Raw genomic sequence first — 15,002 nt, 5'->3', positions numbered from 1 at the left:
GAGTCAGCCTGGGAACCACCATTTTATTCTCCACTTGGTGACAGAGTCCTCATACACCATTAAACAACCTGCTCTATGCCTTATTTCTCTTACTTTTATTTTTCTCTCTGTTTCCCTCTCTCTTCTCTAGCCCACATTATCAGATAACATTCCTCCATGTTCACTCTGAAACAACTGTAGCATTATCCACATCCCAGAAGGAGGTAAACTGGCAAGCAGAACCCTTGCTTTACAGAATAACTGGGGGTAAGGGAGCCATAGGAAAACTGAGAAACCAAGAGTGACATAGCCGTTGCCACTCTGGGAAGCTAGGACAGCTGTGGGGCTAGGAACTGGTTGGCATTTTAGACCTAGAGATTTGTAGGCTTTTGCCGTGGAACAAAGAGTTCATTGCCTGGTCGATGACAATATACAAACGCATCTGCAGAATATATTCTTTGGCATCAGAAAATGCTAGCATTAGTTAGCCAGCTTCTATTTTTCTAGTCCCCATTCACTTCTTTTTTAAAAATCTATTCTTTCTCTGTGTTTTTCCCCAATGAAAATTATTCCAAATATAATACTAATTTTGAAGACAAAATAAGTAAAGGGGAAATTGATAGACTTATAGATGTTATCAGAATTGAAAATAAGAGAAATTGAAGTAAAATGTGTCTACTGTGTTCTTTCTGCAACACAACCCAAGTGCCCTGTTTCAGAGGCAAGTATTGAAAAATCTTCCAATCTAACATGGACATGAGCACATTATAGATTACTAATGGTAAAACAGTAAACCAAACTCATATCTCCTCTCTCTGTCTCTCTAACATTTCCTCTAAAACAAACAAAAATCTAAATTGGTGTTTAGAAAATAGAGAAAGGCAAGGATAGAAGAAAGAGCTTGGTGATACTTCTTTGCTTCACATTCTTATATTTAAAAAATAGAGAGTTATGAAGTAAAATATTAAAACTACATGAACTTTTCTAAGATGAAACATGAGACTTCAAGTGAATGTTTAGTTTGGATGAATATTTTTTTTAAGCTTATTTATTTTGAGAGAGAGAGAGAGAGAGAGTGCAGAGAGAAAAATCTCCATGCCGTCAACACAGAGCCTGACACAGGTCACAAACCCACAAACTGTGAGATCATGACCTGAACTGAAATCAAGAGCTGTATGCTTAACTGTCTGAGCCACCCAGGAACTCCTTGGGTGAATCTTTTGAACTAGATCTTCATATTCATCTGAAAAATTTAGCAAATTCTTGGAATGCCTTTTTGTTTTTTTCATGATCTTTGAGTGTTTAGCTTTTCATCAAATCCTATGCTTCCTTCTGCCTTTCCAACTTCTGAAATGTACAGTTGGATATAAGTTAGAGCATGAAACACTTCCAGTACCACCTTCCTTACTCAACACAGAGTGGCATTACAACAAACACATGGATTTGGAGTCAAGAAGAGTGACCTTTTGGAAAAAATGGACCACTCTCTTACACCATACACAAAAATCAATTTAAAATGAATTAAAGACATAAATGTGAGACCTTAAATCATAAAAATCCTAGAAGAGAGCACAGGCAGTAACATCTTTGACATCAGCCATAGCAACTTCTTTGTAGTATGTCTCTGGAGGCAAGGGAGACAAAGGCAAAAATGAACTAATGGGACTACAGCAAAATAAAAAGCTTCTGCATAGGAAAGGAAACAATCAACAAAACTAAAAGGCAACCTACAGGGTAAGAGAAGATATTTGCAAATCCGATAAAGGATTACTATCCAAAATATATGAGGAACTGATACAACTCCAATACCCCTCAAAACAAATAATCCAATTAAAAATGGTCAGAAGGCATGAACAGTCATTTCTCCAAAGAAAATATCCAGATAGCTAACAGACACATGAAAAGATGTTTATCATCACTTATCATCAGAGAAATACAAATTAAAACTACAATGAAGTATCACCTCACACTTGTCAGAATGGCTAGAATCAAAAACACAAGAAACAAGAGGTGTTGATGGGAATGTGGAGAAAAAGGAATACTCATACACTGTTGGTGAGAATGTGAACTGGTGCAGCCACTGTGGAAGATAGTATGGAGGTTCCTCAAAAAGTTAAAAATAGAACTACCTTATTATCCAACAATTGTCCTACTGGACCTTAACACAAAGAATACTGGAACACTAATTCAAAGGGATACATGCACCCCTATGTTAATAGTGGCATTATTTACAATAGTCAATATATGGAGGCAGCCTAAGTATCCATCAATTGATGAATAGATAAAGAAGATATGGCATATATATACCAGCTATATTATTAAGCCATAAAAAAAGAATGGAATCTTTCCATTTGCAATAGCATGGATGGAACTAAAAGTATAATGCTAAGCAAAATAAGTCAAAGACAAATATCATATGATTTCACTTATATGTGGAATTTAAGGAACAAAACAAGCAAACAAAGGGGAAAAAAGAGAGATAGGGACAAAGCAAGAAATGGGCTCTTTTTTAAAGTTTATTATTTTTATTTTGAGAAAGAGAGAGAGTGTGTATGTGTGCAAGTTGGGGAGGGGCAGAGACAGAGGGAGAGAGAGAATCTCAAGTGGACTCTGAGTTATCAACACAGAGCCTGACAAGGGGCTTGATCTTGAAAATTGTGAGATCAAGACCTGAAGCCAAAATCAAGAGTCAGATGCTTAACTGACTAAGCCCCCAGGTACCCCAACAGATGCTACTAATTATAGTGAACAAATTGATGGTCACCAGAGGGGAGGGGAGTGGAGGTAAGGTGAAATAGGTGATGGGGATTCACAAGTGCGCTTGTCATGATGAGCACAGAGAATTGTATGTGTGGAATTGTTGAATTACTATATAACACTGTATGACTGTATGTTAACTAACTGGAATTAAAATTAAAACTTAAAATTAAGAGAAGAAGAATGAGTCTTGGCTCCACTAGCTATTAGTCTAGTGACCTTGAATGCATTGCATTACAGGCTCATGCCTTGCTTTCTTTATCTGTATAATGAGCATAATTATAGTATGTAACTCATAGGTGTGTTATGAGCATTAGAAAAGAATGAATATAAATGACCAGCATATGTTAAGTATAGAAGAGTCTTTCTGTTTATTACTTTCCTTAATTTACATATTGTGCTTCCGAAAAACATAGTCTATAGCATGACAAGTTCCAGATGCTCATATTCACACCATCAGTGTTGTACAAGAGTAGTCACCAGTGGGCTTTGTGCAGTTACCCCTTTCCACCCATTTTACATAATCTGTTACCTCAGGGTTTCTCATGAGTCCTGTCTCTTGTTACTGCAACTCTAGTTTCAAAGGTCTAAGTGCCCATTAACAAACATCTTTGAGTATATTGTATGTAAAACATTGATTGGAATGTAGGTGGAAGAGGCTGGTAAAGAAATGAAATAAGAGTCCTTTCCTCAAAGTCCTTGCAGTTTCAGCAAGGAGATGAAAATATCGCATCTTAATATTCTTTAAGAACATCAGGGTTTAGGGGCGCCTGGGTGGCTCAGTTTGGTGAGCGTTCAGCTCTGACTCAAGTCATGCTCTCATGGTTTATGAGTTTGAGCCCCAAATCCAACTTGCTGCTGTCAGCGCAGAGCCTGCTTTGGATTTTCTGTCCTCCTCTATCACTGGCCATACCCCTCTCACATTCTCTCTCTCTCTCTTAAAAATAATAAAACATTAAAAAAAAAAAAGAATGTCAGGGTTTAGTGCTTTCACATAGTTCCTTTAACATTTATAATTCAGTGTAAACTGAAGTAACAACTAATGAATGCTTTAAAATGGGGGGGGGGGCGTGCAGAATGGAGATAGATTGAAACCTGCAGTCAAGATTGAGGAAACTTTCATAGAGAGTCTAGGGGGCTTTAGACTGTCCTTGAAGGATAGATATAATTTATCTCTTAGATAAATAAGAGAGGGAACCATGATTGATTCATGACATAAGAGAAGGAAGAAATGTAAACAGTATCTTATGGTAGACCTAAGCAAGGTGTGTGCTTGAAGTAGTGAGAATCTTGGCTTGATGGAAAGAAAGGAGAGGGAAGGGAGTAAATAGTATCCATTTATTGATCACCTACTGTATGCAAGACCTTGATCCATGTGCTACAGAAGAAATTAGCCCCACCTTAGCCTGATGAACCAGATTAACAGCTTGCTTAGAATTCTGGTATCTATGTGTTGAAAATATAACTGCTGCTAAGACTATAGCTCTTTGGTAGCTTAGCAAAAAGGAGCAGATGGTATCCACATGGATCTTTCCAGGAATAGCACCACATGGAGTGAATCAGTGAATTAAGTATGTATGGTTATATGGCATGGGGCACATTGACTAAACCACATTTGAGATCTGAGCTAATGACTCCATTTTTCATGCAATCTCCAGAGAGCATTTATATAAATAAAGCAGTTAGTTTTGTAAATGCTCACTGTGAGCCCGTGGGATTTGTGGCATCATGGACTAATGTACAAAAGCAAGAGATTTGGAGTCAAAGGACCTGGGTTTGAATTCCAGCTTTGCTCCCCTCTAGCTGTCTGATGTTGGGAATTTCACTGAATCACCCTACACCTCAGTTTACTTAACTGTAAACAAAGGAAAATTCCACCAGTCCCTCTGGGTTCTGTGAGGAGTACACAAGAAAACACAAATAAAAACTTATCATGTTCGCCTGCCACACAATGGTTATTTGCTCAGTCAGTGTTAGTTTCCTTCCTTCTTTCTGTGGAAATTAAATGATCTAATGTATATAAATATACTCTGTAAATGATAAAGCATGGTATTAGCGGCCAGTATAATATAATTATCCATTTGAGTTTCAGTGATGACCTGAAGTTTTGGTGACTCATTTATTTTTGCTTTTTATACTAAGTGCAAAGAGATATGAGAGATATGTGGCTGGGTTGCTGCATGGGAATTCAGAGTCCTCATAATTAGTAGTTCAAGCAATTTTTATCTCTTATCCCAAGTGGACTTAATTCTAGAGAAAACATAAATAAAAGTCTCTTTGGTTCTGAGATCTCCACTCTGTGTCATTCTGCAGGCTACCCCAGCTTTTCTGTACTAGAGTTGGAGGCACATAACTCAGCTTAACTGTTTTCTGCAGAGTATTACACTACCTTGTATTTTAAAGGAGGATGGAGCAGGCATGTTAACACTTCAATCCAAAGGGATGAAAGACTAATGGTGAATTTTCAAGGATCAGTGAGGGAAGTTGTGTTAACTAGAACAGACTTCTAGAGACTTATCAAATTTTAATAGGGAACAGAAGCACATGTTTTGCAGTTGTTAAGAATTACCCACATAGGAGCTGGACTTTCAGATTTGATTCTTGGCCTTGCTATCACCAGCTGAATGACCTTGGGCAAGTTAGTTAACATCTCTGTGCCTCAGTTTTCGGTAAAGTAAGGATAATATTATTTTTATTATTGAGAGAGTTCAGGAAAGCAGAGTTAAACTGAATTCAGGCCAAACATGAGTCTGCCATTTTTTTCCCAATATTCTGAGCTACGCTGATGGTAAGCTAGGTAGGTAGCCATCTCTGCATTTTGTAAAGTGTTAGGCAGAGGGGCCAAGGTTTTTTTACTTCCTCCAAGGTTGCTCCCGGAGATACCCTGCCATAGTCATTAACCTGCAAGTTAAGCCTTGCCTAGCTATGCCTCAGGCTTTCATACTGTTCAGTTACCCACCCTCGTGATATTGCCTCAGTGTCCTCACTTGTGTGTGTGTGTGTGTGTGTGTGTGTGTGTGTGTGTGTGTACACTTATATATGTTTGTATGTCACTGGAGGGTAAGGGCAAGCCAGAGTACAGACCTGATACTATTGGTACTACTATTGGTGATGACTCAGAGCTATACTGGATTAAACTGCATGCCCCTGGCTTGTCTTGTGGAAAGGAAATAGGAAAAGGAGAAGAAAATTCAGGAAAGCAAAAAATAACCACACTAATAAATAATATAAACTTACATCTATAGAGTTCCTCTCTTTTCACTTAACATGCATTATTTCTTCAGCTAACTTCTTGGGAAATAGGTTAACTGGAAAATAGAGTTGTCCCATTTTTTTAAGTGGGGGTTTAAAAGAGATTAAGGGACTTAGAAACCCTCTGAGAATTGGGGAATTGAATCTGAGTCAGTACAGTGAGAAATTTCTCTTCAGACAGTGAAGGAGTGACTAGCAACATACAGGGCAGGAAATAACTGAATTTTCAATATGTAGCCCGGAAAAATTCAGTAGAGGGAATCAGAAGATGTTAGTGGTTATCAGCATGAGTTCTGGGGCTATAAAGACATGGGTCTGAAACCTGGTTGTAGTACTTTTAGGTTTGAGGCCTTAGACAGGTGACTTAGCCACTTTGAGCCTGCCTGCCTGCCTGCCTGCCTTCCTTCCTTCCTTCCTTCCTTCCTTCCTTCCTTCCTTCCTCCCCCCCTTTTTTTCCTTCCTTCCCTCCTTCTTTCCTTTAAATGGGAACAATGAGGGGATCCTGGGTGGCTCAGCTGGTTGAGCAGTGTCTGACTTTGGCTCAGGTCCTGATCTGACTTTGGCTCAGGTCATGATCAGGTCTGAGCCCTGCATCAAGCTCTATGCTGACTGTTATCTGCCTCTCTCTCTACCCCCACCTCTCTTTCTCTCTCTCAAAAATAAATGAACATTTAATGGGGTGCCTGGGGGTGCTGAGTCAATTAGGTGTCTAACTTTGCCTCAGGTCATGATCTCACAGCTCATGAATTTGAACCCTGCATTGGGCTCTCTGATGACAGCTCAGAGCCTGGAGCCTGCTTGGGATTCTGTGTCTCCCTCTCTCTGTTCTTCCCCCACTCACACTGTCTTTCTTTCTTTCTTTCTTTCTTTCTTTCTTTCTTTCTTTCTTTCTCTCTCTCTCTCTCTCTTAAAAAGGAATAAACATTAAAAAAGATGCTTCAAAAATAAATGAACATTTAAAAAATAATTAAAAAATAAATGGGAACAGTGATGTTTTCCTTAAAACATTTTGAGAAGTAAATACATTAATGCATCTTAAGTATTTACCACAGCCCTTGGAACATAATAGGCATTTAATAAATGCTTAACCGTTTATTCTTGTTATTGCTGTTGTTACCCTGTCTTTAGTTTCCATACTAAATAATTGTGAGATCTGGGACATGCCACTAGGCCATGTGTCCATTTCCATATTTATAGAGTGAAAGGATAGAATTAAATGATCCTTAAGGTCCCAGCTGTAAAGTTTTGTAATTCTAAAGTGGGTGTGTTTCTTCTATTTTGTTTCTCTCTCACACAGCCATCAATATGTCTTTAATCAGTCATTTACCAGAAATTTTCTTGGAGCTTACTTAAAACATCCAGACTTAGTCAGCCTGGCTATGCCTGACTATATCTTCCCAAACTAACGTTAACATTCAAATCACCTTTGGTTTTCACTAGATTGGCTGGGAGAGCAGCCCCCAAAAGCATTTAATCTTTGCAGTGATAAACAAGGCAAGCAGCTTGCTAGAATTCTGCCATTAGACTGACACTTATTACCTTCTTCTAAGCCATGCCTCCTGTAGGCCTGTTCACATGATGTTTCTGGACCCCTGTAACTGGGCCAGAGTGAGGAGGGGAAGGCTCTGCCACCAGCCAGGATCAAGGTGTATATATCTAACTTTGCTTTGAGCTGGCTTCTGACCTGTTAGTGAACAACAGTAGTTAGAATCCAAAGAGTTCTTGTAAATTCCAATTCCGTTCTGAGAGACAGTAGAGTATAATTGTCAAGAGTATGGATTCTGAGCTAGACTGTCTAGGTTTGAAGATGGTATATTTACCATATGTCTGACTTTGGAAAAATTACTGAAACTCTACTTCCTCACTTGTGAATAGAGAATAATGGTATTTGACTCATTGGGTTATGTGAAGATTAAATAAGTTAATTATATAAATAAGTGCTATATAAATGCTTGACTTTCTTCTTACCCACCCCAGTGTTAATACACCGAAGATCTGGCTGTGGCTTGGTCATGGTCCCATAAGATTTCAGGTAGTGATGATGCTCAGGGGCAATTGCAGATCTTTAGTAAATCTATGTCACTATTTTCTTTGTGGCAAAGAGCAGTGGTTTATCTTTTACTGGGATGAACAAAGTTATTGATGTAATGTAAAGGTATTTGGGTATCCTATGGAGCTCAAAGAGGAAAGTGGTGGGAATTCATGAATAACTTGATCTAACAACTTCAATTTTTCAGTATTCTCTCTGTTTGCTTTTCGCTTTTCTACAATTAACTTTATACTTCCCTCTTGCTGTAAACTTGCTTTCTGCACATATAAAGAATGTAATATAAAATGCAAACCATGTATATCTCATAGTTTGGGTCACCTAAGAGAGATTGGTTTCTTAAGCCTTTATAGTTTCAAAAATCCTTGGCTATATTTATATAAAGACAAGACTTGAAACTTCTCATTAAAAGATTTTTTTTCAGGGGCACCTGGTGGCTCAGTCAGCTGAGCATCGGACTCTTGATTTCTGTTCAGGTCGTGATCCCAGGGTTGTGGGATCGAGCCCCACACCCAGCTCTGTGCTGAGCATGGAACCTGCTTAAGATTCTCTCTCTCTGTCTCTGTCTCTGTCTCTGTCTCTCTCTCTCTCTCATTCTCTCTCCCTGCTTATTTATCTCTCTTGCTAAAAGTAAAAATAAATAAATAATAAAAATAAATTAAAAAATGATTTTTTCATATTTGTTAAAAATTTCTTTCCATTTAATGGAAATCAGCATATTGAAGTTGGACACTGGAATCTGCTGTCACCAGTTTGATTTAGGAGTTCAATTAAAGAGAATACCCAATACCCAATTAAAGAGACTATGTGTACAGCAGGGCAGTAAGAATTGTGGAGATAAAGCTTAGTGGGAACCATCAAAGCAACTAGGGAACTGGTTTTAAGAATCTAAAACCAGACCTGATCAAACTAGGCATGGACTCACATGATTTCAAAAGCGAGAAAAGAAACAGAAGCCAGGATGAGCCATGGGGAGATCTGAAATTCACAACTGGTTACAGAAGCACACTCATGGGCCATACTTAGAATTCAACTATACTCTGTCACCACTTGGGATTTTTATTCTCTGCTGACTTGTATCATTGAGTACCTTCAAGAAGCTTCTGTGAAAACAGTCTGGGGAGGGTCATGAGGGTCCTGAAACAAAGCAATGGGAGATCTGATCTTCAGAGAGCCAGATATAGCAGCAGTGGGATACAGAACAGCCAACCATGACATCTTGGCATTCATGCCTGGGATTTGTCAGTGTCAGATGTATGTGCTGTATGTGTATGTTCAAACAATCTATACATTTTGTTCGTTCATGCATTTTTAATGACATTAAAAGATGCAGGCATTAAAGGGGGCTTCCGAATCTTTTTTACTCAATAAGGAGCTTTCCACATAACATAGATTATACTTCACAACCTTTACAGCTTACAGTTATGAAATAATCAATATTTCATAAAAGCTGGATAGTTAAGCAATAGGGACTGATTAAGGAAAGATAGTGACAGTGGATAATCTGGAAAAGTAGTCACAGTTTTGTTGGTAACATGGGAGATTTTGGAGTTATCCTAGAAATGCTCTCCTGAGCTTACGAGCTTACAAAGAGCTATTACTTTCCTTTACACCCTCACCTATACTTTATATCAACATTTAGCCAGTAATTCCTAAGTTGTTGCTGAGCTCCTTTGGTGTAACCAAGTGCTGTGAAGAATTCTAGGAAAATATTTAATCCTTGTCATTTTTTAAACAACCTGAATTTATGTATATGAAAAGGAAAATCACAGCATAAACATATGAAAGGGATAAATGACATCATAAAGGAAATGGGCTTGCATACAAAATTTATTCCTAGGTCATGTTAATATAATCTGTAAGAGGAAAAACAAAAGTAAGATGGGTTGAATCAAATCAATACATATTTATTGATCAAATTGTACTAAATATAAGTCTTGGGTGTAATACTTGGAAAGCTTTCAGTCTGGTCAAGGGGGCAAGGCACAAATGTTTTAGAAGAGTCCTGGGAACCAATTAGAAAGCATAGAAGAGAGGAAGTAAAAACTAAAAAACAGAAGAGGAAGACAACAACAGTAACCATTCAGGCATCACCAGATTGCTTTCAATATCTGATATGTAAGACTTAAGGCAGCTCTTGCCTCCAGGGTGGTCTTTGGTTTGCCAGAATCTTGTATGCTGCTTTACCTCGAGATCTGCAATCACTGCAGGACTCTTGCAACTGAGCCACCTAGATACTCAGATCATGGAGCAACTTAGTGTGGAAAAAAAAAAATGGATTTTGAGGTCAGAAAGGCCAGTGTTAAATCTCAGCTCTTATTTTCCCTGAGCCTCCATTTTCTCATCTATAATATGTGGATAGTGATAATAATGCTTTATCACTATGGTTTTGTGGAGATTAAATGAGGATATATGTGCATTTTCTTATACCTGGGCAAGTAATATATATTTAATAAATAGTAAGTCACATGGTCTAATCTTTAATTTTCTTTAGTGTGATTGTAGCCACTATCATGGCTTTGGAATCTCTGGGGTGTAAACAATTCACAAACCAGTCAATAATATATTCTTACAGTGGTCTGTCTTTAGGGCTGCTAATAATAATATTTAATATTGATTCTGAAATGTAAGTTTACAAAGCACATTCAAATATATCATCTCACTTATTCTTCAAATGACTCTTTCAGAAGATGATTATTTCTATCCCCATTCTACAGAGAAAGAAAATGAGACAAAGGGAGTTAGTGTAATTGCCTCCAGATCTCATCATCAGAAAGTTGCTCAGCCCCAAAACGTATAATCAGAAAGTTGCTAAACCAAACTTGAGCCCAGTTTCTCTAACTCCAAACCTCTTGTTCTTCTCCCTACACCACCACATGCCTCTTAATAAGAACTGCCTTTTTGTATGCAGGTGTTTAGGGTCTGTTTGTTTGTGTTTGTTTGTTTGTTTGTTTGTTTTGTTGGGATCCTGTGAAAACTGTCTTTCTCCAAAGCCCCTATTCACCCTAAAGGTACTTGCTATTAGGAGTTAATGAATAAACTGTGAACATCTAGTTGGCTCACTATGGACACATATAGACCAGGCTCATGTTTTCAATGCCTGGTGTGTTATGTTAAAACATGGAATTTTGTTTTGTAAAATCTGCTGGATTGCCATTTTTTTAATCATTTGATTAACAGATTGACATTTAAAAGCTGTTAACTCTGTTAACTCCAGAGGGCACAGCTAATGAAATGTCCCAAAAGTTGAGCACTTGCCAAAACTACCATGTCTTATAGGACAGCTCTGGATTTACCATGATGAGAGTATTTTTTCTATCTAAATGAAATCTGCAATTTGGGAAGGAGATTAAAGATCCTGCAGGGGATGAAGGAAAAGATGCTATGAAAATTCTAGAAACTAGAAAATAAAGATAGATCTGCTCAATATTCATGAAGTCAGATTGGTTGATGCAAATAGAGATTGCAATCTCTCATTTTCTAATGACTTGGCTTGTAGCACTTCTGTATCAGTGTTACACAGATTCCTACCCAGCTTTAAAGGGAATGACTGCAGGTTGTACATGTTTTTTAAAAAAGGAAGTTTAGCATACTCATAATGATTTTATGCCACCTTTGACTAGTTTGTAATTTTCTAGCTAAGGATTTCTAAGGTACATGATCAGAAAATCACAAATGTTGAAAGATATGGTACAGAATATATAATAGGTAAATATACATATAAGATGTCAATAAGTGAATCTTTCTATTTCAACATATTCTCAAAAGGCAGTTTAAAGAGGAGGGTTACAAATATTGCTTTAGGTTAAATTTTGCTTCCATGAGAGAGAAATTAAATTTATTTTGTATAGCCATTTTATAAAGAAATGCTATACATTTTTACTCACCCAATTTATTAGAAATTCTTACCTCATATACAGCTCAAATCCTCACCTCCTACTGCTGGGTAGAATTAAAGGGAAAATGAGTACAAATTTAACTGCTTACTTCATTTCATTATGTAGTCAATATAGCAAATACTTGAAGGAAGGTGGTTTCAGGGAATTCCAAGACATTTCATTTATCCCTTGAAACCCTGACATAGTGCCTTTACAGGTTCTCAAGAAATACTGTTGAACTCTGTTAAATAAGTTGAACAGATCCTATCTCAGAATAGATTACCTGTTATTTAATTTTTTTTCTTGTGTCTCTTTTTTAGGCCAGCCCTGCTCCTATAATTGTCAACACAGATACTTTGGACACGATTCCTTATGTAAGTAACATTTTTATTAAGACTTTCTTTAAAAATTATGTTAGAATTTAATGAGCTAAATTTAAAATTCAATACATTTTCAATTCTACCCAGTCCAGATAATCTTATGAAATGTGTAGAAAGAGTTTTGTGAGTTCTGTTTTGATATTTGCTAAATCTCAGCTTAGTTATGCAAATAGTTTTCTCTTTCATTCATTGTTTTGGAAAACATAAGGGCCTATCATAGGGGAAAAAAGCCCATTGTATTAAAAAAAATGTTAGTTTCCTGGGTGGTTCCCTGAAAAGATACTGAATTGCTTATAGAAGAGATGGATAAACTTCTTTGGGTTTCTTAGTAAAGGAATAATTAAATCAAATTTCTGTGGTAGCACATTCAACATAAGTAAGCTATCAAATATTTGATGGATTTTGCTGGGTTTCTAACAAGAGTTGGAACACATTTTTTAAGGGTGTAGTCTTTCTATGTATAATGAAAGGCATGGTTTTATGAAAGCCTGGAGCATGAGATAGATACTAGAATCAGACAAATGGGTAAAGCCTGGGATTAAGTACAACCACTATAATGGCCAAAATTCTTGAACAACAAAGTTTGACTCAGCAGGGGAGATTGGAGGGTGGCAGCAGGCCACAGTGTGGGTGAGCAGTTGACATTTTGGAGGTGTGACAAGGCTTTATGTGTGACCCTAGCTAATGGATAGACAGTAGTGATTGGGGAAGATGGGACAAACACAGGTGTGTGTACAGACAGAGGATTTGAAGCAAGGAGAAGGACTGCAGGGAGGTTGGATAAGAACAGATGCCTGGTCTTTGATTAAATGAATAAAACTCATGAAGCACTTGAAAAATTACCTGGCGCAATGTAAATGCTTGGTAAGTATCGCTATTCTAACTCTTAGACCCAACCTTAAATGCCTACAAGGACAAAGTAACTCCCAGAAATAAATGAAGGAAAAGGCATGGGGACAGCAGGGAATCGAGTTCCAAAGGGGGCAGCCGCCACTTGGCTCCAGTGGATTGGTACCAAAAAGAGATGGGGACCAAGTGTTACCAAATCATCTAACTTTTCTAGAGAAGTTGGATATTTGAATTTTTATGTAAAGGTTTGGAATTTTTAAATATAGACAACTGATTTTCCAAAGTTCATGCACTGTGTGCCAGTAGTCCAGAGGCTACCCTTTGGGTGGCTTCTGCCTCAAAGAACTGGAGATCCTGAGCTGATCCTCCAAGCCAGGACTCCGCCACAGGGGAGAATAATGCTAGAATTGGAATACAAGGTTGGGACTTGATTACAGGAACAAGTGACTGAAACTGGGACACAGGGTCAGGATAAAAATAACAACAAGCTTGACTTAGTGCTGACTCACCTGAACTACTGAGCTAGGGCTTCCTAAATCTTTCTGAACAAGAGTCGTTTGGGGTCAGACAAGAAATGGGGTTAAAAGCTTACTGGTAGGAATCAGTGGCCCCAGTTCTGGAAAGACAAGGATCCTGTTAGTAGGAAGCAAAGTAATACATTAAAGACACATAGTGTCCACTATTCTGTCTCTCACTCTCCCCATCTTCCTTCACTAATCAAACATTTATATTAGTATTACTGTATACCTGACACTAAGTACTTAACAAATATTAACTCAATCCTTAAAACAACCCTGTAAGATAGGTTCTATTACTTTCTTTATATTACAGATCCAAAAACTGAATCATAAAGAGATTAAGTAACTTTTTCAAGGTTGCACAGTTAGGAGCAGAGCCAAGAATGAATGTAGATAGACTGGGTAAGGAGATCGAGATCTCACTTAACTCTTTATCATACAACCTCTTATATTTCCACCTTTTCTCACTTGTTTTCTCTCCGCTTGGAAAAACTTTGCTTTCTCCTCTGCTACACGTGGATTTGGGTGGAAGACAACTTGTCACAGAGGCCCCAATAGCTTTGGGACAGAGATTCATGTATATTTTAAGGAATTCTGTGTTTTTACTCTAGAAAAATTATTTGCTATATTCATAGGCAAGGCAGATGAACAGTGCTTTGAAGTAGACATGGAGCACAGACTTGATTTTGTAAGTAGGACTGCTTTCTTTGGTAGATCTGTATTATTTCAAAGCCGTCTCTTAGGATTCTCATGCCTGAATGGCCAGATGCCCTCATGTACAAATAATTTATCAACAGAATTTAAAGATTTTATGCAGACCTACTTGACTGATATCACAGCTAATTAGCTAGTAAAATCACTACATATAACAAATTAATCAAATTGCTTTCTATTCCCTAAATATCAACTTTGTATACAAATTTGAGTTCTTCAAAGGGTCTTTTTTTTTTTAATCTTCAACTTTTTTGTACTTAATGCAAAACCTCTTTGAGCTTCCTTAAATAGTATCTTTAGAGAGGGTTGCTGACCCGTTTGCTGTGGTGAAAATATCCCAATGTGTTTCGTGACAATGTGTTGTTCAGCAAGTCATTTAATTTTTCTGGATCTAAATTTATCTTTAAGACAGGAATTATAATACCTACCTCAGAGGTGATTGTGGGGATGAAATGAAATTATGTATGCGAAATAATGCTTTTTTTTTTTTAAAGTTCATTTATTTATATTGAGAGAGAGAAAGAGAGAGCAGGGGAGGGTCAGAGAGAGAGAGAGAGGGAGATAGACAATCTCAAGCAGGCTCCACACTGTCAGCACTGAGCCAGACTTGGGACTTGATCTCACAAAC

At 37.6% G+C, this 15,002-nt stretch overlaps 1 protein-coding gene across 6 annotated transcripts in view; it reads left to right on the top strand.

The window, feature by feature from the left end:
* The window catches only part of DLG2 (discs large MAGUK scaffold protein 2), a 2,103,489-nt gene that overhangs the window by 1,343,592 nt on the left and 744,895 nt on the right, over positions 1 to 15,002 (top strand). For all 6 annotated transcript variants that reach the window (XM_040489720.1, XM_040489714.1, XM_040489717.1 and 3 more), the window contains one exon: positions 12,234 to 12,287. In XM_040489720.1, the coding sequence (XP_040345654.1) occupies positions 12,234 to 12,287 (54 nt within the window). The remainder of the gene's footprint in view (positions 1 to 12,233; positions 12,288 to 15,002) is intronic.

Source organism: Herpailurus yagouaroundi, unplaced genomic scaffold (genome assembly GCF_014898765.1).
Source record: "Herpailurus yagouaroundi ecotype Mexico unplaced genomic scaffold, PumYag 180, whole genome shotgun sequence".
NCBI lineage: Eukaryota > Metazoa > Chordata > Mammalia > Carnivora > Felidae > Herpailurus > Herpailurus yagouaroundi.
This window is presented reverse-complemented; position numbering and strand designations above follow the sequence as displayed.